This window comes from Ursus arctos, unplaced genomic scaffold (assembly GCF_023065955.2).
Source record: "Ursus arctos isolate Adak ecotype North America unplaced genomic scaffold, UrsArc2.0 scaffold_13, whole genome shotgun sequence".
NCBI lineage: Eukaryota > Metazoa > Chordata > Mammalia > Carnivora > Ursidae > Ursus > Ursus arctos.
Genome location: NW_026622797.1, coordinates 68944769 through 68968181, shown reverse-complemented (window position 1 = coordinate 68968181; position 23413 = coordinate 68944769). Strand labels below are relative to the sequence as shown.

Below are 23413 nucleotides of genomic sequence, written 5' to 3'. Positions count from 1 at the left end.
AGGTAGAATGTCTTAAAACCTTTGAAGAAATTTGTTTTAATTGCCAAGTGCATCTCAAGATTTGTAGATTTAAATCCTTTGAGCTTGTGGCCTTTCTTATGTGTCCATCCAAGTGAAAAAGTTCGACCTTTATTCTTTTGATGATTAGGATTTGAAATAGTAATGTAACAGATGTGACAGAAGCAGAAAATACTAATTGAAACTTGTATCACTACTGTGCACTCACACTGACCTTAAGAAAGGTTAATTTGTTGAGTGTGAACATACAAAAAGAAAGATCTGAGTTACACTATAGACAGGACAAAACATTTCCTTAGAGTTGTGAACATCTTTTCGTACTTTTTTGTTCCAATTTCAAAGTTACATCACTTTGTCTCTTACGGTCTTGGATTTTTCAGCAGTTAATCAAGGTTATTATAACAGCATAGTATCTGCCCCAATCACTAAATTTCTTGAGGTTATAGACTAGGTTCCCAGAGAAGAGTGTATACATTGTTATTTTTTATTTTTTAAAGATTTTATTTATTTGACAGAGATAGAGACAGCCAGCGAGAGAGGGAACACAAGCAGGGGGAGTGGGAGAGGAAGAAGCAGGCTCATGGCGGGAGAGCCTGATGTGGGGCTTGAACCCAGATCGCTGGGATCACGCCCTGAGCTGAAGGCAGACGCTCAACCGCTGTGCCACCCAGGCGCCCCTACATTGTTATTTTTGCTGCACTTAATATATGACGTGAAAATGAGAGGCTTTTTGCTAGTGATCCATGAACTCAGGCAAGAAGAGTAGCATATATACTTCATTCCTCACTTCCTAAGAAGATTAACTAATTGAAGGTTTGCCAGTGGAGAAGCTTGGATTCAGGCAAGTTAAGCAACTACTCCATGTCACCAGATAATGGTGAAAACTCTGAGCACCAGAGCCATTTCCATGCCTCGTTTCCCTCGCACCTCTCCCAACCACCACCGTCCTGTAGGTGGAGGCCTGAGATCCAGGCTATACACAGGAGAAAGACTGGAGAGGAGAAGCGAGAGTCTTCTCTGATCTCTGAATTATCAGGAGCTGAATTAATTGAATAAGGAACTGAGTAAATTATTATAATGGAAAATATCACCAGAGCAATGCTAGTGTGGTAATAAAGACTTGGTATGTCAAGAGGAAAGTGCAGTGGATATTTGGGTCTCCTTAAATTATGAGTCTTAATGAGGATTTATCATTTTTTTTCTTTGGCAGAACAAACCTGTAATGGCTTTTGGATTGATAACCCTTTCGCTTTGCGTGGCTTATATTGGTTATCTACATGCGACACAAGAGAACACAAAAGACCTATACGAAGCTATTGACAGTGAGGGACACAGTTACATGAGGAGGAGGACATCTAAATGGGATTAATAGTGCTGGATACCACAGATGGAGCTTCGTAAAGGGCTCTGAAATCTTCGAAGGAAAGACTGTGGGTGCATGGTATCAGCTTCTTGTTCTGGAACGTGTTGATGAGGAAAGAAGGTAGCAGTTGCAGCCAGGCCTTGAGGCTGCAGTCCTTTACCTCATTCTTCTCCACAGCAGGAGCTTCTCAATGTTGTTCTTTTATTAAGTCCTCGTATCAAAGTGCTAGGAGAATGGATATCGTTTTAATTATTAAGTTCTATATAATAAAGTACCCAGTGCTGTTAAATTTGCAGGGTATTTTAATATTGTAGGGTGAATTGTGCATTTGCAACTGTTGTGAGGGTTTTGTTTTGTTTTGCTATTTGCAAAGGCAATGTTCATTTTCTTCCTGGCATAGAACCTGTATTTATGGGGAAAAAAAAGAAAGAAAAAATTGTAAATTATTATAAAACCTGTAGTCAACATTCAAGACAGATAATTTTTACAGAATCACATATGGCTCATATATTTTGGCGCTCCATTTCAGCTATTTTCGGTCTAGAATTTTATTTCCTTTGAAAAGGTAGTCCCACTCAACTACTAACATGAACAAATGAGAGAATAACCCAATGCAATTGGAGTTTTTCTTTGAAAAAGAAAGTATATTATATTGAGGTATGATGTTTTTATTTGATTACAGCCAAATGTTATCTATTTTAGTTTTTGTAAATTAATATAAACATAAAACCAAATTTTCTTATGGTTATTTTAAAACTAGAACTATTCAACAGATAAGAAAAGAAGGTCTTCTTACTCTCCTGGGTTTACCTTGTATAATTTAGATTTTTCTGACAAGGGTTCTGGACATGTTTCATTTGTAGATTTTTACCCTATTTTTCAAATCCCTGTAATTGGGGCTCAGTAATAAATCTCACCTATGAAATTTTGTTTCATTTATTATTACCAAGTAACAATAACGGCATTCGCAGAGTTTATCATAATAGTATGAGCTTTTAATTTCCAGTACTTTATTGTGGTTTTGTAAGATGTGAAAATGCAATTATGTCTTGTTTGTGGATATTAAAGAGCTTAACTAATTGAGTTCTCTATATGCAACTAAATCAAATCTTTATTTCTGAGCCCTAAATATTTCTTTGCTATGTCTCTCTATATAGTACACTAAATCAGTTTAAAATGCACTTAAATGGTATAAAATGCCTTTTAATTTAAAGTATTATCTTTTGCTTTTGGTTTCCCAGGGTACTTTGGCTGTTAAACCAGAATTCTTTTATTTTCAACTTACGCATTTAATGTCACACTGTCATCTTTTAGAATTAGTCTATTATTCAACAAAATAAGTTGATATTTGGGGTGGGGAGATAGTAGTTCGGTGAACTATCAAGAGACCTTCGAAGCACAGAAGGGCAATGGGAAATGCACACAGCAGCCGTAAGTCATGAGACATCTGTACTCACGTGTGTCATTTCTGCTGTATACACTCAGATCAGCTCTTCTGATCAAAGTTGTTTGTCTTTCAGGGGTGTCCGTTTGGCACGAGAAGAATATGGGTTGAAATCTAGCTTCTCCCCTGACCAGTTGTGTGCCTTAGACAGTACACTTAGCCTCTCGGTCTGTTTCCTTATAGGAATGTTAGGAATCCGACATTAATAGGATTGTGTTGTTGCTTTTGGTTATTGGAAAATAACCATAAGAAAATTTGATTTTGTGTTTATAATATCATTGTAACATTAATTTACAAAAACTAAAATAGATAACATTTGTTGTAATCAAAAACATCATACCTCAGTATAATATACTTTTGTTTTTTCTAAAGAAAAACTCCAATTGCATTGGGCTATTCTCTCATAGATAATCCCTATCTTGCAGGTTGGTTATGAGGCTATAATGAAATATTTGTTGACACCTATGCAGTAGATTCAGTAAGGTGCACAGCTGTGAAAAATAATGGGAGGGAACAATCACGTTGAATTTTAGGATCAAGTAACCTAACTATGATACTTTTTACAGGGTGGTTACAAGTGACAGCACAGGCTTTGTGTGCAGAGTGTGAAAGGCTGTCTGGCTGTGTGTTGATGTTCTCATTCATTCTCTAAGGGAAAATGCCACTTTGACAATGTCTGAGAAGGGAATGGTCTGGGCATGAGATGTATAGCATTTTGGGGTCAGGGTTCAAGTGGTTAAAGGAAGGTCTTTCAGTGTGGGAATCTGGCTGAGATTAGGCAAACTCAGGTCTTGAAGCAAGTCTCGGTAAGTAAACCATTAATAAGCGGTAGGTGACCTTTTTTGCCCAGGGAAGTAATCTGTTCTGATAGAAGAGTTGTTTGCCCAGAGGAGCAAGCTGGTCCATTGGTAAATTGATTTTCAAGAATTTCCTGAATAAACAGTGAAGTTATTTATTGGTTTGTAGCCTTATCCTCCATAGGGTGACCAATCTTTCCTACTTTTTCAGGCGTGGAGGTGGTTCTTGGGATGCAGGACTTTCCATTTTTAAATAAGGACAACAAATTACTTAACTACGTGATTTTACAAACCAGGCTTTTTAAAAATCTGACTGAAGGAGTGCTGACTAAAGGAAAGTAATTTTTCCTTTAAGATAACTGTTATGTTTCTCAGTTTTATTGCCATGACACCAAAACATCACATTTGTAGATAACCTGAGAAAAGATTAAGTTCTCTCCTTTGCTGGCCTGAAAGAAATCAGTTGTTTAAATAAACCATTTAAAAGGAAGGAAGAGAGGGAGGGAAGGAGGGAGGGAAGGAAAGGAAGGGGAGAGGAAGAGGGAGGAAGGGAAGGAAGGGGGGAAAAGAAAAGAACAGAGACAAGAAAGTGGCTGAATAATGATTCCCCTGCTCCCCACCCCCAAAGATGTTCAGATCCTAATTCCTAGAACCTGTGAATATGTTACCTTATATGGCAGAAGGGATTTTGCAGATATGATCAAGTTAAGGATTTTGAGATGAGGAAATTATCCTTTACTATCCATATGGGTTTGATGATACAGTCACAGAGATCCTTGTAAGAAGGAGGCTGAGGATCAGAGGAAGAAGCAATGTCACCATGCCCACGGGCATAGAAAAGACTACGTGATGTGAGACTATGAGCCAAGGAATTTGGTGGCCTCTAGAAGGTGAGAAAGGCAAGGAAAGACTCTCCCCTAAATCCTCCAGAAGGAACCAGCCCTGATAACACCTTAATTTTAGCCTTGTAAGACTCACTTTGGATTTCTGACCTCCAGAACTGCAAGAAAATAAATTTGTGTTGTTTTAAATCACTAAATGTATGGTAATTTGTTACAGCAGCAAAAGGAAACTAGTACAGAGAATATCTGGGAAATGAATGGCTATACCATGCTCCTTTTGTCATTATTTGTAGTTGCTTTTATGAGCAAAGCTTGTCTTACCTAGCAACAGTTGCTAAGTAAGTTAACAATGTAATGCTAGAGCCTGGAAGAGAGCCACTGCTTAAATCTTCCCAAATCCAGTGCCCATACCTTATATGACAAAGGCTTTCAGTACCATTCTTTGCCATTAGGCACACAACTACTACCTAATCATGGCAAATGATTTCATTCTTACCAGCTTCTAACATTGTCCTAAAACCTGGAACCTCTTCCAGCTTTCTTAAACTTCTAGCTTTTCTTAAAACTTTTTTTTCGTATTATAAGAGTACTTTAACTGCACATAGTAAAATACATCTAAAATTTAATTATGATCAGAAATCCGAATTACACAAGCTTTGTTTGCTGTGCTGTTTGTAATAAAATAATTCCACCAGCCCCTTTTGGGGAAACCTTCAAACGGATCCATGAATACAAGCCATTTAAGACACGCTTTTACACCCACAAAGATATACTGGGTAAGTGGATGCTCTTTTCCTTTGTTCTAATATTTGACAGCATTATGTGTCATTCTTTCTGCTATGTAGACTTTTATCAGCTCTTCTGATCAAAGTTGCTTGCCTTGCAGGGGTGTCTGGCGCGAGAAGAATATGGGTTGAAATCTAGCTTCTCCACTGACCAGTTGTGTGTGTTAGACAGTACACTTAGCTTCTCGGTCTGTTTCCTTACAGGGATGTTAGGGATCTGATCCTATATTAAATAGGGATGTTAATCCCTATTTGCAGGTTGGTTATGAGGCTTTAATGAAATACTTGTTGACACGTAGTAGTAAATGGGAGTTCTTTTTGCCCTTGCCCATACTTGGGCACCTTCCTTACACATAGGAGAGGAAATACCTCTAAGTAACAACGTAATAAGTGGGTGACGCTATAACCTTTACTAGTAGCTGGTGACATAAATGTAGGTAACATGGAGATAACCTGAGACTATTTACTGTCTAAGCAAATCAGATTGTCATCACAGGTTTGTTTCTCTCCTTATTTCCATCAGAGTTTGCAATCTGACTTGGAGCCTTAAAATGTTTTCCTAAGGACTCTCAAAATACTTCTCTGATCCTCTCTTCCTGTAACCTGGTAAACTAGTGCTTTGATTTCACTCCTGATCTTTGAAAGTATGAGAAGCTAAAGAATGTAGAGTGTTTTGAAAACACTACAGTATAGGGGAGATCAAATTGGAATTGTTCTCTACAAATATCAATACCAAAACTGATTTTAACTTTCAGTACGTTTAGTATGACATACTAATTATGATGTCTAGAATGATTTGACTTTTTACTCCCAGATCAGTGGATATCCACTCTTAGGTGTGCATTTATTGATTGATTTCTTATGCCTTCTGAGATATCTGAATCCAAACATTAAGTGGATAAATTAAATCTAACTAGCTATAAATTAATATTTTTTATCCAGTGACCTGTATTTGTGATTAACTATTTTAAGTCAAAAGAGTCAAAGAATAAATTCAGAAGCATGGGGGAATGTCTGTATAAATGTTAAATGAATATTGCATAGGGCAGTAGTCCTCAACTTTAGCAGTGCACACAGCTTTTATTTTTTGTGTTTTTTTGGTTTTTGGTTTTTGGATTTTTTTTTAAAGATTTTATTTATTTATTTGACAGAGAGAGACAGCCAGCGAGAGAGGGAACACAAGCAGGGGGAGTGGAAGAGGGAGAAGCAGGCTTCCAGCAGAGGAGCCTGATGTGGGGCTCGATCCCAGAATGCTGGGATCATGCCCTGAGCCGAAGGCAGACGCTTAACGACAGCGCCACCAGCGCTCCCATGGTTTTTGGTTTTTTAAGTAGTCTCCACACCCAACGTGGAGCCCAATGTGGAGCTTGAACTCACGACCCTAAGATTAAGACATGAGCTGAGATCAAGAGTCATCCACTTAACTGACTGAGCCACCCAGGTGCCCCAAAGCACACAGCTTTTAAAACATTTGTTTTTACTACAAATATCTAAATACAGAGTCATAGGACTTAATTTAATACAGACCCACTAAATTAGAACCTTCAGAATCAGGCTTCAGCATGTGTTGGTTTTTAATTTTTTTATATTTGTTTCATATTTTAATAGCTTTTTATTTGGAAATTGTTTAAGACTCACAAGTTTTAAAAACAGAACAAAGTTCCCTTGTACTCCTCCAATTTCTCTCATTGATATCTTAACATAATGCTAGTATATTGTCAAAACCAGGAAATTGATATTGGAACAATACTGTTAACTCAGGTGTAGACCTTACAGGCATTCTTTTCTTGGTATGTAGTTTTATGAAATTTATTATGTGTAGGCTTATGTAACCATCGCCACAATCAGGACAGAGAACTGTTCTGTCGCCACAAAGGAACTCCCTTGTGTTACCCCTTAACACACCCTAACCTGACCCCCTGGCAACCACTAATCTGTTCTCCATCACTATAATTTTATCCCTTTGAGAATGTTATATAAATAGAATCATATAGTATGTAACTCTTTGAAATTGGCTTTTTTTTTCCACTCAGCATAATGCCCTTGAGATCCATCCAAGTTGTTCTTTGTACTAGTAGTCTTTTCCTTTCTGAGTATTTTTTTTTAAAGCTATGCTGGAATCTTGTTGTACAGTCAGGGTTGAGAAGAATTAATATAAAATAATGGAATTTAAGCATGAAAAAGAGGAAAAGCAGCCCACAGTTGTGTCACATTTTTATGAAGTTTTAATACATTCGTGTCCACGCTTAGTCACCTTTCTTCCTAGATCTTTCATAATCCTATCTACACAGTGTTGGGCCTGTGTAGTATGTGTCCATCTCTACCATAGTATTCACTGCCCTATGTGTTTAGATTCACTAATAATCTAGTAGCAAAGACTCTTAATGCCACCAAACATGGATTTTCAGTGGCAGGTGACAGAAACAAAACTCAGACAGACTATGCATAAAAGAGAATTCCTTGACCCTTTAACAGAGAAACCCAAGAGGAATCTGGTACCAGGGCTTTCGGTCTATCCTCGCTTGCTCTCAATGGTTTACCAGCCAGGCTTAGTCCTGGGAAAAGAGTAGAAGTGTCCCACACTGCTCTAAGTGGCTATTACCACCAGTTTAGAAATCTCAGAGGAAAAAGCTATATTCTCCTTACATCCTTATATAAAATCCTAAAGAAGAGCTTGGTTAGCCAGGCTGGAACATGTGCCCAACCCTGGGCCAACTATTATGGCCTGGAGGATGGCGATGATATGATGGGCCAAGCACGTTGGCTGCTGTGATTTGCAGTCCCCCCAGAACAATCCGAAACGAGAGAGGAACGTTCTTGAGAGAAATGGGTCCTGTTACCAGAGGGAGAACAGAGATGCTGGGCAGACACATACGTCCACAGTGGCTTCTCTGTGCTTATCACCAAGCTGGACACTGGGAGAGAGACAACGCAATATAGGATATGCTTTATAATTTTCAGAAGTTGATCGTCAAGACCTAATCACATGAAAAGGTAATAATTCAACAAATCTAAGATATGAGAAATAAATGGAATGAAGAGTAAATAGTGTAAGAGCTTAGACTGGGCAAAAGATGACCATGTGTGTGCCATGAGCACTGAAAAGGCTCGTCGCCTGCACACAGACCTGAGCGACCTCTGACAGTCCGCTCTGGCAGGCGGGATGGAGCTCGGCAGCAGGTCTAGCTCCACCCCTAGCTATCTGGTACCGTGTAGTCCTCTCACCTCTTTAGGCTTTTATTTTTTTGTCCGAGTAGGGAGGCTATTATTATGGAAATATTATCATGTGGAAATTAAATGAGGTCAGTGACCGAGAAGTACCAAACACATTTACTCACTCCACAACTGCAGCAGCTGAACCAGAAGACCTGCACATGAAGAAAGGCCGCACCAGAGTGAAGAGGGCGTTCTGCTACCCCTTCCCTGAGGGAGGTAACGCCGGCACCCAGATTGGAGCAGAGAGAGGAGCAGGATAATGTGCTGATATCGCTTCAATATTCTCTCACTCTGTTGCTCTGGAATCGCAGAATGCGCTCTTTTCTGCCATTTTACTTCCCCAATTGCTTATTGTGTGGCCTGAGTGTAATGAAGGGAACAGACGATCTCCAGACCCAACAGTGCTGTGAGTTCCCTCCTCATTAGTTAGGGGAAAACTTATCATCGGTATCTTTAAAGAAAAGATTGACATCTAAAAGGCTATATCTTTTAGAGAACATTAATAAATAACTAGGTGATAGTGAAAAGGAAAAAAAAAACAGTCTGTGGATTCTTGTGATTGTTTTTCCTCAAATACACAGATATTGGGGCAGATATTCTGAACAAAGAAGAGCAATTTCAAGAGGCAGTACTCAAAGAACGTATTGCGAAAGCAGAAGCTGACATATGGGTTCAGGTAAGAGAAGTTGGATATCAACCTCAATGCATCTTTATAGTTCTTTCACTTTTTGGATTTGTTCGAAACAATAGGTGGAACTGACTTTGAATCCTGGTTATTCGTGGGACCCTGGGCCAGGTCTTCAGCTCTACAGTCTCAGCTTCTTCAGATGTGAAACAGGAGCAGTCAGATTCTATAGCATTGTCGAAAGGGTTCAATGCAATAATGTGCCTGGCACACAGGAGCTGTTTAGTGAGAAGCAGACACCATTCGGGACTTCCTTCCTTCCAAATCGCCCTCTGTGTGGATGCCTCCTGCTCTCTTTAATCTCTTTGGATTAAAACTTAAAAAAAAAAAAGACATCCTTGTTGATAGTTGTTTCATATGTAGACCATCCATTTGTGCGGTGTGTTAACACCCCTGACCAAGTGCCTGTTTTGCCGAATTCTGCATTATGGCCTGCTCTCCTTGCTCCTCCAAAGTCCTTGATACCTTGTCCCAGTGACTGCTGAGGGTTGTAGGGGCAATTTGAGTGTGTTGGGACTCACCGTCAGATCCCAGACACTTAACTGAAGCAAGATCTCAATCCTCCAGCTCATACTTCTTCTAGTCATAGATAGAATAACATAAACAACTTCCCAAAGGGAATTAATGCTCTGTGAGAGCAGGACAAGCTACAGCCCTTGGAACATTATTTCTCAGTTTCTTTATAACATAGACATCATAGCAAAGAGTGTTAGAATTGTCCAGCACCCATGCCAGCACAAGCTTGGTGTTAGAGTACTTTGAAAGTGCAAAGGGTAATATGAATAAAAGTCTTAGTAGTCATTTCTTTTTTTTTTTTTTAAGATTTTATTTATTTATTTGACAGAGAGAGACAGCCAGTGAGCGAGGGAACACAAGCAGGGGAGTGGGAGAGGAAGAAGCAGGCTCCCAGCATAGCAGGGAGCCCGATGTGGGGCTCAGTCCCAGAATCCTGGGATCACACCCTCAGCCGAAGGCAGACGCTTAACCACTGAGCCACCCAGGCGCCCCTTAGTAGTCATTTCTTTATCAATAATAGTAAAATTCAAATTAATTGCAAACTATTTATTATAAACTAAGACAAAGCAATGCTTTTATGAATAATCTACAATTTGCATGTCAGCATATCTAATGATCTGGGCATTCTCTTCAAATTAAATAATAAATACTCTTTCTGAATGCCGGACACAGGAGGTCAGAGTTGGTGCTCAGCCTCCTTTCTCAGCAAGTTCCAGCTTTGTGCATCTTTCCACTTATCTGTTTTTCAGATTTTCTGCAATGAGCAGACATTACTTTGATAGTCAATCAAGCAAGAAATAAAGTGCCAAAGAAAAGACAACCCAGCAGCTTACAGTAAAACTCTCTTTAGCAATTCCCGAAACAGTGATGTTAGCCCTCAGTTGAGATGTTAGGGCATCTCGGGCTGAGGCAGCCAGTTTGCTGTGGGGGATCGGAGATGGGAACAGAGCAAGTAATTAGGGGCCCAATGGTGGTTGCTAATTTTTCAGTAAACATGAAAAATTGGTGTTAATAAAAGTTTATACATTAATATATAAATATTAATAAGTGGGCTGTTTCTTTTAAAGGCTGATGAACGTCAAAAACAAGCCGTCGAGAAAGCACTTGAAGAAGCAAATGGCCAACACAGGATTAATATTCAGACTCTGGAAGAGGCGCACCAACGAGATTTACAGGTTTTAGGACTGCTTGGTTGTCTGTTTAAGGGTGCATAGTTAGTAAAACGTTCTGGCAAAGGACTAGGAGAAAAAACAAAATATGTAAACCTTGATGGGTGTTTTTGGAGGTTGGTTGGGAGACCCAGGATTTCCACAGAAGAGATGCTGAACTCACAGATGAGAGGCAGCAGTGGTGGGCGGATGTGGGAGAAGCCCATGGTCTCTGATGTGATGAATCCAAACCTTTATGGGGCTTCAGGGCCCAAAGGAGCCACCCCATCTGCTTTACCCACCCCTTCTCTTGCCCCAGCCCTTCTCTCTCAGGGCCCTTTTTTGGGTCCTCAGACCTGAATGCACCACATCCTTCCCACCTCAGGGTCTTTGCCAGAATGTTCTAACCCCACTTCATGGGATTTAGCTCAAACACTACTCAAGGGAAGCTTTACCTCATCAGCTCTGCCCTGCCCCCATGCACTGTCCTGACACCCTGTCCCCTTTTACAGCGGTCCTCACCCATCAGCATTGCAGTTAAATAGACCGTGTGATTACTTCTGCCCCACAGACGACTGTAGCCTTCGGTAGGGCGTGTCTCATTCCCACTCTAGCTCAGTGTCCAGCACAGAGCCTTGAGTTAGCAAGTGTTCACGTTGGAGCCGAACGAAGGAAGTAGGCTTCTCCTGGGCTCTCTGATTGCCTCCCCTTCCCTCAATTTGCATTAACTGCAGTGCGAAGAGGGACCCTGAGCTGTTAACTGCAGTATTTCCTGCAGCACCAGCAGTCACAAAATGAGGGGTCCTCTTTCTAACCTGGAACTTGTTCAGACACACTACTATAGGTTGAGACAAACTTTCCAGGCAGAGGTCCAGAATTCAGTATTTAGTCCAGTACCTCAGTTACAAAATCTGATCAAAGGAAAAGGATATAGAACTGTTTCCACATGTCGGCCACAGGAGGGACAGGACAGGACATGCTGTAGTTGTGATAATTCATGGGTAGAGGCTGGAGGGAGAGTGGCAGAAGTCTGGCCCCCCATTCAGCCTAACTTAATAAGAACAGAACTAATAAACAGTTCAGGGACTACCGGCCCATTTATTCATTGTTTCGGTAATGAGCACCTACCATAGATCAGATGGGTGTTAGATGAGATTAAATGGACTGTCCTTGTCCTCAGGAAACTTGTCAGCAGGAAAGGGAGCTGTGCCGCAGGGTTCCTAAAGGGTAGTGGGGATCCTCCCTGCTCAGTGTCTATGAACAACCTGCTTTAGAGTCTACTCACCAGGGAGCTTAACATGCAGATTGCCAGGCCCCACCTGACCTACACAGTCAGGGGCAAGGTTTTTAACCAGCAGCCCATCTGATTCTTACACGTATTACAGTTTGAGATTGCCAATATGTAGAGCAGAAAACCAAGCTATTCTAAAACCAAATACCATTAAATTAAGATATATAGATCTCACCAGGTATTACTCTTATGATATTAAGAATTTGGCATAAGGCTCAGATACTTGCTATTAAACAAAATTTCAAGATCTTATCCAATGGATATAGGTAGTATTTTGAAAAGATGTTTACATTAACTTTTTCAAATACAATAATATTGAAAAGCAAATGACAAAATGGAAGCAAAGGGGAACTTAGAGTAGAAAATATAATGAAGTCAGGAGTGAATTAAAAACAAAAATATATATATGCATGAGTTCCTACGCAGTTATCACTATTTGGGCCTTGAACTTTCTGGCAGTTAGTGCAAATAGGAAAATGCCATGAATCACCACATCCATAAGGCAGAAACAAATCAGATACTCAGAGAGGCCCAGATATTTCTATATGTGATAGCTGAGAGAAACTTCTCCTAAGGGAGACATTGTGTCATAAATGTCTGTCAAATATCAGCACAGTAAATGTGATGGATTTCATGAGGCTGTTTCTTACAGTATCTCAATATATGAGCTGATTTACTCAAAATGCATTTCAGTAAAAGTAATTTAACTGGGAGACTTTCCATTGAATAAGGACACTGCCAAACAGTCAGTCATTGAATTATTTTTGTAACTTTAGATATATATTCCACATGCTTTGTGAGGCAGTAAAATGATTTTGCTTTTAATACATCATTACATAAAAGAAGGACTCGGTTTAATTCTTTGAATCCAAGTTCAGAACCCAGCCAAAATAAACGGCTGGGGTATCATTTTTAAATTCTGTGATTCAGATAGAAATATTTTATGATATTACTTTATCTACCTAGAGCTCAACCATTCAGCAATCTCAATTACTGAGAATATACTTGTAAACCTAGAAATAGTTTAAAATATCCCTGAGGAACTTAAATAAAGGCCTCCGACTACAAGACGGAAACTCGGGCTTATCACTCGCAGCAGAACCTCTCCACCCCCGCTCAAGTGTTATTCACACCTACCTGACAGCCTGAACCCAGCAGCTGTGGCTGCCCGGTACCACAGACAGACCAAATGCCCCGAACTAGAAATGACGGAAAGGAGCTCAGGCAGCATGGAGAACAGAGGGTCCTCAGCACAATAGCATGTGAGGAACAAGAAAAATTATAGAAATCAGATATCAGATCTCAAAAAGCAAAGCAGTCTGGGGTCATTTAAAACAGAGGCAAGTAGCCCCATAACTTGAACAATGACTAAGCATAGTGTAAAGTATTTAGCTCAATACAATCGTTCTGTTTTATCTACCAGCCTAGATGATCAAGAAAGGCTAAAGTATGTTCACTATGCTCTTTTTTATGAAGTAAGATAAATGTTAAAGACATTTAGAAATATTTCCATGTAAAATGTTTTATCGTTAAAAAGTTCTAGTCCTCTCAGAGACAAAGCCTTCTGCATATGGAAAACCTAGCTGGCATTTCTAAACAGCCAATGTTTTCCTTGACATTTCTCTCTAAATACATGAACTGAGGCCACTCTGGAGAGATTCTTAAAGTTGTTTTTGTTATTTTATTGCTTTTTAAAAATTGTCACCCTTGGAGTAGCCAAAGTGAGAAGTTGAAAACTGCTTCTCTTGAAAAAACTGAAGTCTAACAAATATTTTAATTGTTGAGACACTTTTTTTCTAAAAAGCTAAAGTGTTCCAGCTTCCATTGAGACATAGAGTTCAAAAGAAAGGAAGAGAGAAAGCAAGCAAACATGTTCTCTGTGTTTAAAAGATTATACAGGGTTTCTGGAATGAAAATAAATTGATGAATCTCTTGAAAGACCCTAGCATCACAGCCAGCAGTGAAGCAAGAAACTGGCATTGAGAATCCTGTTTCTGTTCCTCGTTCTTCCACTGACTCACTATGTGAAATAACTTATTTCTTTATGCTCTCTTGTTATCCCTAAAACAGAGATAAAAATTTACTTTTAAATGAAAGTTTTAAAACTCTAGACAGGGGGCGCCTGGGTGGCGCAGTCGTTAAGCATCTGCCTTCGGCTCAGGGCGTGATCCCAGCATTCTGGGATCGAGCCCCACATCAGGCTCCTCCGCTAGGAGCCTGCTTCTTCCTTTCCCACTCCCCCTGCTTGTGTTCCCTCTCTCACTGGCTGTCTCTGTCAAATAAATAAAATAAAATCTTTTAATAAAAATAAAATAAAATAAAACTCTAGACAGAATTCATTGCTCCCCCTTTCTTACATTGCTACTAAAACACTCATTGCACGATTAAGTTCTGGTTCCCTCCACTAGACCTCCATTAGAAGGAGGATCCCAACCTTCCTGTGTTTGTAGTAAGTGAGGCTGGCACAGTGCCTGGCACACCGCAGAGTTGGTAGGCCTTTCCAAAATGGTTACAGGGTTTTCCTTGAGAATCTGTTTCTCTTGAGTCCTGGTTTGACTGGTACTTCCTTCCTTTACTTGGCCAAAGGCATCTACAGGTCCTTCTACCCTGGAGTAGTAGAGAACTTGTTCCCGTCCCCTTGGTGAAGGAGAAATGGCCCCTCAGTGCTAATGAGCTGGAATGCTCAGTTGGGAAGAGGACCAGCAGACAAGCTTCTGTGACTACAGTAATGGGCAACTGTTAGCTGCCTGAGCTTCAGGTTCCCCCCTACCCAGGAGACACTCAGGAGGCATAGTCATTATTTCGTCATTTTCCAGGATTGACTTCCTGAAGGAGAATCATATTCTATATCTCTAATTATGTATAAAGATAACATGACACTATAAATGTTTGGATGATCAAGGAAAAAAAGACCTATTTTCCCTTTTTGCATATTAGGGAATATTCCAGTATTACCTATATGCTCTATAGTTTGCAATATTACTAGCATCATATAAGTGAAAGTTTTCCATATTATACACGGTCTGTACTTATTTATTTATTTAGAGAGAAATCATAGGTGGGGAGGGGCAGGAGGAGAGGGGTAGAGGGAGTCTTGAGCAGGCTCCATGTCCAGCGTGGAGACCAAGGTGGGGCTCGATCTCACAATCCTGAAATCACAACCTGAGCTGAAATTAAGAGTTGGACACTTAACCGACTGAGACACCCAGGTGCCCCCACACTCTTCTTTTAAATCATCAATGTTCACAGGTGCACATTCCATTGGGTTGATGAACTATGATTCGAATAACCTTTTAGTGTTCATTTTGAAACATCAAAGCTGTAACATCTAAACCTATTTAACTGTTGCTTAAGGAAATGGCAGCCAAAACCAAGATAGAGGTGCACCAAAACATGGAAGATGAACTTCAGAGAGAACAGTTGGCTGCGGAACAACGCATGGTGCATAGAATCCAGAGGATTATGATGGAGTGCCACAGGGAGAAGGTCCAGGCAGTGGAGAGGGCCAGGGCTGAAGAGAGGCAGATGGCCCAAGAAGCAATCCAGGCCCAGAAAAGGTATTCCAGAGAACACATTTGCAAATCAGTATCTTACTCTGGCCAAATCAACTTGGAGAAAGGGATACAGTTGAGGCACATAGGTGGATATTTCCCAGGTTCCGTGTTTTTACATTTTTATTATGGAGTATTTCGAACATAGAGAACAATATGTGATTTGTTATGCGTGTGTGTGGTTTAAAGAAAAATAGCATGAATATTCAAGGACCTACCACTCATCTGAAGAGATTGAAAATTGCTAACACTTCTGACGCTCCCGTGTGTTCTTCCTCAATCACATTTCCTTCCTTTCCCCCCTCTCAAGAGGTAACTACCATCCTAAATAATGTGCTTTGCATTCTGTATCTCCAGTTTTAAGAGGCTGAGGAGAGGTCTCAAGAAATATTTCCCCATAAACACATAAAAGTCAATTTTCACATTCGCTAGCTGATATCATACCCCAGCATGAATGTGTTACTTTTGGTCTTTCCTTATTACACAAGTAATACATGCTGTAAATGAAATCGACACTTTGGAAACGTATGGGGCAAAACTTGCTAAGTCCTGACTCACTGCTTCCCTACCCTCCTTGTCTCTCAGGGACATTCATTTTAAATAATGGGGCCCGCGTCCTTCTGTGCCCTTTTGATGTAATTACAGCTTTATATTTGTACACAGTCACAAATAATTTCTACATAATTGAGTTCACTTTTTAAAAAGAATACCAAAGTAACCATTTTTATGTATGCAATGAACATTTGATGGAATTGGCCAATTTTAACAGGACAGCACTCAGGATCCCTAGTGATTATTGGGACCAAGAGAAAACCACAGTTTCCAGCTATTAAGTGACCTGCCCAAGATCACACAGGTTCAGCAGCGGAGCCAAGACTGAAACCTCTGTGTTTGGCCTTCTAGTCTAGGACTTGTCTCTTTTGCTTTGCTCTTTGACTTAAGAAACAGATCTATTTGAGATTAACGGGTAAAACCTTCTTTGTTAGAACTGTTTAGAACAGGGCCAAAGGTCAAACCCTGTAGGATGTTTATTTTGCAGATAAAAAGGAATGAGGGCTGCAGCTGTGACTGTTTCAGTGGTACCTTCCTCCATGCACAGACTATAAATCATTGGTGAGATGGAAAAGGAAGGTGAAAGAGGATTCTGGGAGAAAGTTAGAGAAGGTGGTAATGCCCAAATGACTTGTGGTCCAATGCAGTGAAAGGCGGTATCCTCCTCTCCCTTCTCCCCGCCCTCCATCTACAGGAACTCTGCCTCTCCTATAGGAGCTTCTGGGTCTACTCCTCACACACCTGCAGTGTCTGCTCCTTCCCTCACTCTGCTTCTTTCACCACCCCCCCCCACCTCCAGCCCTTTCCTCTAGGAGGATTGAATAGAAGATTTTCAATGACTGCCTTTTATTATATCAGTTGACTAAAATTAGGGAACTGCCACGTCTGTTGTTTAAGGCTATCCAACTAGAATGTCCATTTTGTCCATTGATGTATTCCAAATGCCTGGAAGAGAGCCTGGCACATTGTATGCGTACATTAAATATTTATTAAGCAAAGGTTCGAATATGTTCCAATTAGCTGAACCCATTCCACAGAACATCAGATCTTATTTCTAGACATTGCTGGATTCCAGTGTTCTTTAGAGCATTTGCAGAAACGAATATATGGAGAAGGACCACTGTTTAGAATTCGACTGTAGATCTTTTATTTGACTATAAACTTCCACTGAAGAATTAAGGATTCAGAACATTTACATATTATGACAAATAAGCTAAATTCACAGAAAACTTTTTTGTGGACTGGGGTGATTAGATTCTAAATAGGTTATCTAGGAAACACTGTACTCTTTGGAAGGAAGGAAGGAAGGAAGGAAGGAAGGAAGGAAGGAAGGAAGGAAGGAAGAAGGTGGGGGGAAGGAAGAAGGAGAGAAGAGAACAAGCAGGCAAGTTTTGCTTAAAAGGTTTTAGGTGTTTTCTAGCCCAAGATAAAGGCATGAATGAAGTGACTGCTCAGGAACTTTTGTGTTCATGGCTGTAATTCCTAACGAGAGCTACTCTTTGTTTAACACGCAGCACATACAAAGCCCTTTGTGTGCTTCTCACTGAATTCTCATATCCCTTCCCGAGGCATTCCGTCATCCTCCATATCTTCAGACGAAGTCCCCGAGTCTTAAGAGAGTGATTGAGCACCCTGCCGAAGGTCACATAGAGAAGAGGTGACAGGGCCCGATGTGAACCCTGGTCTATACTATACCAAAGTTGATGACCTTCCATTACACTACCCTGCTCATTTCAGCAGAGCTTATAAAGTGCCTTCTATGGATGTGGTCCTGAGTTCTGCTGCAAGGAAATGAGGGTGTTTCCTCAACATTTGTAGTAACTAAAGCATGGCTGCCCCATAGACCAAGGCCAGATGGACGGGTACAGAGAACATGTAAGTTCTGGGAAAGTCCTGAAAACATCAAGCAACAAGTGTGTGGGCTATATGGTGAGGTAGGTTTGTTGGAGGCAGTTAGTCTTGGGTTGGGCCTTAGAGAGAAGGATCGAGGTCCCATTTGTGAAAGACTGGAAAGAGAGAGAACAGCATGAACGAACATGTAGAAGGGAGGGTGGATAGTGTAATGAGGCAGAGCCAAGGGAAGGGGAAGAATATCAGTCACCCTATATAATGCCTGTCACCTGTCTCAGTGTGGGGGTATCACTAATCCTCCTGCAAGACCAGGGAGCAGTTGGTTCCCTGTTTCTTAAGGAAAATCAGAATATATTTTCCTTAAAACACAGTGGTTATAACTGATTGAAATAGTGCTGACGGTCCTATAGTTCAAGTGAAAAAATGGATTAATAGTATATTGTGGGCTCATCAGGCAAATGCTCAGTATCACTTTAAATATTTGATACAAATGAATCTTGGGAACAAATCCCTTTACAATTTAGGAATTGGTCTTAAGAGCCAGGACTTTCATTGATGGACATAGAAAGAAGTGTGCTCTTAGCAACATATATGGGGAAAATGAAAACTTTACTTAGTAGATAGAAGGGAAGGAACAGCCAGATATTATTCTTTAAACCTGTAAGCAATGTATCTTGTACCATTTCAGTAGCCTCCCAAACACAGTGACAGAGAGCGAGCTAAGAGGGTCCCTAAAGAGCAAAGCACAAATCAATTGCTGTTATGGTTTCTCCATGCTTTATTTTTTCCTCAAGAGTCTAATGAGGTTGAATTATTATTTATTGGATTCTATTTTTATTTAGTAATCTGTTTTTCTTCTCTGAGAACCCATTTTATAAAATATCAGACTGAATCCTGTAGATATATATGGACAGACACTAAAATTATTCAAAAAGAGTTCAATTTCTGGCCAGCACTGCATGTAAATATGGTGAGTAATTTTGAAATCCCAAGATTAGAGCCTCATTAAGTGAGAGATGGCAGATAGACCTCATCACTTACAGAAAAAAGCGTAAACTTTCACGTCATGTCAGAAGGGTCATTGGAGGTCACCGAGTTGGACCTCCCACTCCTTCTGCTGGATGCCCGCCAGGCATTGGTGAGCCTCCTGAGTGCTGCTGTTCCAGGAATTTTACAGCTGGTTGAAGTGGTTGGTTAAAATGCTGGACGCCTCTACTTGTCCTGTGCTTCCTAATGTGGATCCAGAATGTGCTGGGTCTCATCCTCACGTCCATGCTTGGCTTCCAGCTCTGCCTCCCCTCTACGCATAGTGATCCTTCAGATACTTGAGAAGAGTGAAACACTGGCCAAGCATGTTTGGAGGAGAAAAGAAAAAAAACCAAAAAGTACTAAACCAGTTCCTTTACTCCTTCCCCATACGATATGATTTCTAGACCCTCTTTTGAGAAAAAAAAAAAAATTGTGGGTAATTTGTATAAATCAAAAAATATTTTAGCTATACCACAAGAATTAACTTTTTTATGATGAATATTTTGCTTATGCTAAGAATCCTTTTTAAGCATGAATTATTTCAGGCTTTAAAAATGCTCTCATCCAGCTATTTTTAAATTGGTATTATTTGGCATTAAAAGTATTGGAGAGAACTACATTTATACTACCCATTCATTCACCCACTCGTTGGTTACCTGTTTATACACACCAGGCACCAGGCCAGACAGGGGAGATAGAAAGCTGAATGGGTACTCCAGACCTTCTCTCCATGTCCTGCACCCACTTTCTTCCTGCCTTCAATTCTATGATTTCAAGGAAATTATCAGAATAAAGATCAGAATAAAGATCCTATGGGATTAAACCAAAAGGATTGAATCCCATAGGATCAAAAATTCAGGCTCTAATGCAGACTGGGAGGAGTTAGAAAGGACATCCCCAAAAATACCAGATCTTTTTAGTGAGAACAGATCTTGAGAGCAAGGTGTTTTAAGGGGGGTAGGAGTGGGCTGTGATGGAGGGGGAGCTGGAATGATCTAAGATGTACCTTATTTGAGCAGTTTTACTTAGGACCAGCTCTGCTGGAGCCTTCTAGTTGGCCCCATAGATGAACACATCCTCTGTGTGGGCCAGGAGAAAACCAGGCAAAGCCAGCAGGAAGCTCACACCTGCATGGGTCAGAGCTGTGGTTCCCAAGAAAGAGCATCACATTCTCTATGGAGATTTGAGGGCGGCTCAAGGAAGCTTCCTTCCAGTTCCCTGTAATCGAAGCCCCAGGGTCCCTGGTCGCCACCTTTACAGCCTCTCCAATATCCTGAAGATTCTATAAAACATCAGGTTAAATCCTCAGGGTATATGTAGAGCCCCCTACCCCCCCGGCTCTTGCCACAGTGTGACTTCCAATGGCACCTCCATTCTCCTGTGACCCAGGCTGAGAATCAGGAAGTTAGTCTTGATTCTTCTTCTTTCTGCCTCCCCTTTATCCAAGCCAACACAAACTCTGGCACTTATGGCTTTGTAATATTTCTTGGACCTATCATTTTCTCTCCCTCTACCTATGCCTCTGTTTTTCATCATTAATTCAGACCCTAATCATTGCACACCCAGAATTTTGCAAAATAGTACCAATTCATCTCTATACTTCACCCCATCACTTTTCAGTTTAACCACTAATACCAAAATAACAATTCTAAAACGTTACTTTCATTGTGTTGTCCTCCCGATAAAAAATTTATAATGATCTCTCACAGTATTGCAGCAGGTAATGGTCAAGGGCGGGAACTTTCCCACTTGCTCAATTGTGTCACTGAACAGTAACTAAATCTCCCTAAGCCTCAATTTCCTCCCCTGTTCCATGGGAATAATAAGAGGTAGTAAAGAAAAATTGTGCCATCTGCAGTTACTGTGAAAATTAAATGAGATGCAAATGCATGTTAAATGCTTAGCACAGTCCCTGGGACACAGTAAGTACTCAGTAAAGGTGAACCCTTGTTATTAATCATAGATGTAGTCTGATTGGTGGGAAAAGGGAGGAGAGAAATATTGCAGAGCAGCCACAGAGGCTAAGGACAACTGATGTTGACCTCGTGATTGGGGAAGTCTGTCGCGTTTGAAAGTCAAGCTGAAAGAACCGGAGACAATGAGAGAATTGCATCTTGGAGGTTAGAAGTTAGGAGATAGGGCAGGTGCTAAGCCTTGGGAAGATTGTATTAGACCCAGAGGCAGAGGAGGAGGATTTTTAGGAACAATCATAAATATTTGAATCAATATTTTTAAGTTATTTTATTCTTAAATCTTGGGAGGTTTTACTGGAACCAGGTTAATCAGAGACGTCCACCAGAAGTGCACTCAGTGGCTAAAAGCTTTTGACCTGGACTTAGACCACCTGGGTTGCTCATTTTGCCACTTGTACTGATTAAGTGAAATAGGGGAAGTCATTTAACCTTTGTGAGCCTCAGTGTCCTCATTGGTAAAATAGGCGGAATCACAGACCCACCTCACGGACGCGCTTTGAGGAAATATTAAGCTGCTGTATGCATGGGATGCTCACCCACTTACTTGCCTGGGACATGGTAAGAATTCAAAACAGCTGGCTGCTATAAATTACATGTGATTACATACATTACAGCCAGAGGTCTGTGAACTCATTCATCAGTGGTTCTCCGAGTGTGGCCCAAGGAATGCTCAGTGTCCCTGAAACCCTTTCAGGGGGTCCCTGAGGTCAAAGCTATTTTCTTAATAATACAAAGATATAATTTGCCTTCTCACTCTCATCTCATGAGTACAGAGTGGCATTTTCCAGAATTTTATGATATGTGATGTCACAACAGATTGAAGCAATATGAAAAATCCATCTTTTTTTCTATTAAGCCAGACAAGTAAAGAGTTTTGCAAAAAATGTGAAATTATGCCACTTTTCTCACCAAATTTTTTTTAATATGGAAAATATGTTTTTCATAAAAGGTAACTTAATTGCATTTAATACTTAATAGATTTAATCATACCTTACATAAATACATAATTTTTTAAATGTCTCACTTTTAATTCTAATACTGTCAGTGTCACTAGATGTAACCCATACAAACAAAAGTTGTTTGGGTTCCTTGGTCATTTTAAGAGTGAAAAGGGGTTTTGAGACCAAAAGGTTTGAGGTGGCTATCATAGAGTATTGTTCAGATAAAACTGTGAGTACAGTTTCCTTCCCTCCACCTAAAGGGAAGTTGCTGGATTGATACACAGAAATGCTTTCTCTAGGGGTTTAGAACTCTGACCCTATTCATTTTTAATCACATTGCATTCATATTTTTCTGGCCACAGAGGACTCAGGTCCCTAAAATTACCATCAAACACTAGGCTAGTAGGCCTCACCCTAGTCCCCAGCAGGGAAGTCAGGGGGTGATCTCCCTGCTTGAAAAATGTTTTTGGATTGTTTACAGCTACTGCAATCCAAAAGGTCATCTCTGCCCACCTGTCTCAGACTGATGGCCCCTCTAAACAATTTCCCATGCATCTGAGGCAAAAGACAATCTCTTCTTGTTTTTAGTGGCTAACCCATCTCACTTATAAATCCCTATCTTTTGTAGAATAGCCATGGAGGAAATTTTGAATACTGGTATAACAGCTATGAAGGATCAGAGCAGGAGTGTGAGCCAAATGATAAAAGAAAAACAACATGAAATGAACGTTTACTATTGCATGGCTCAGAGGCAGAAGCAAGAAGAGGTCCAGGAAGTGCTTCAAGAAGCAGAGAAGACACATCAGGCCACGCTTGGAAATGTGATGGATAAACTGGTTAACAGTCAGGGGGAGCTGCTGTCCATAGCCAGACAACTAGGCATTATGACAAAGTGGAAAGATTTCCTGGAGGAGGAATTACAGGAAACAAGGGAAGCATTTCAAAAATACATCAATTACACATTTCCTAAACTTTCGCCAGGACATGCAGATTTTCTTCTGCCAGAAAGAAAGAAAACACCTTCCAGTCTTGTTATTCAAGAGGAAGAAACAACTCTCGATTAGAAGTCTTTGACTGAAATTTCACTACAAAAGTCAGTGTTCCAAAGACTAAATAAATCGACTCAAAAACCATTTCTTGATCCCCAGTTATATGTACTATTGGGCTGCAGGCATTTTGATGGAAAACCAAAATATTCAAAAAGCACATTCCAGGCTACATTGAGTTTTAAGTCTATTTGAGGAGAGAAAACAGTGAGAGGGATCAAAACTAATTAGGAGGGGGAAGGTTTCTTGGCAGAAGTCCAGACAAACTTCTCGAACTGGCTTTGTTCATGTCTACATCAGACATGTAACTATTTTTGTGTTTGTCGCAGTTGAAAACAAGTAAAGGGACATGTTTTTAGATTGTT

At 40.3% G+C, this 23413-nt stretch overlaps 2 protein-coding genes across 3 annotated transcripts in view; both read left to right on the top strand.

Moving 5' to 3' along the window:
• SMIM8 (small integral membrane protein 8) overlaps nt 1–4661 on the top strand; it is a 13159-nt gene extending 8498 nt beyond the window's left edge. Inside the window, exon 3 of the mRNA XM_026511844.4 lies at nt 1229–4661. Within this exon, the coding sequence (XP_026367629.1) occupies nt 1229–1387 (159 nt within the window). The 3' untranslated portion in view covers nt 1388–4661. The remainder of the gene's footprint in view (nt 1–1228) is intronic.
• On the top strand, nt 1409–23413 carry CUNH6orf163 (chromosome unknown C6orf163 homolog). 2 transcript variants are annotated; one of them, XM_044388893.3, is made up of 5 exons: nt 1409–1501; nt 9047–9141; nt 10734–10841; nt 15460–15662; nt 22631–23413. In XM_044388893.3, exons 1-5 carry the CDS (start codon nt 1489–1491, stop codon nt 23064–23066), a joined length of 855 nt encoding a protein of 284 aa, XP_044244828.1. In that variant the 5' UTR covers nt 1409–1488; the 3' UTR covers nt 23067–23413. The 2 variants fall into 2 exon arrangements, with proteins under 2 accessions (XP_044244828.1, XP_026367628.1); XM_026511843.4 differs by lacking the exon at nt 1409–1501 and adding an exon at nt 4763–5240.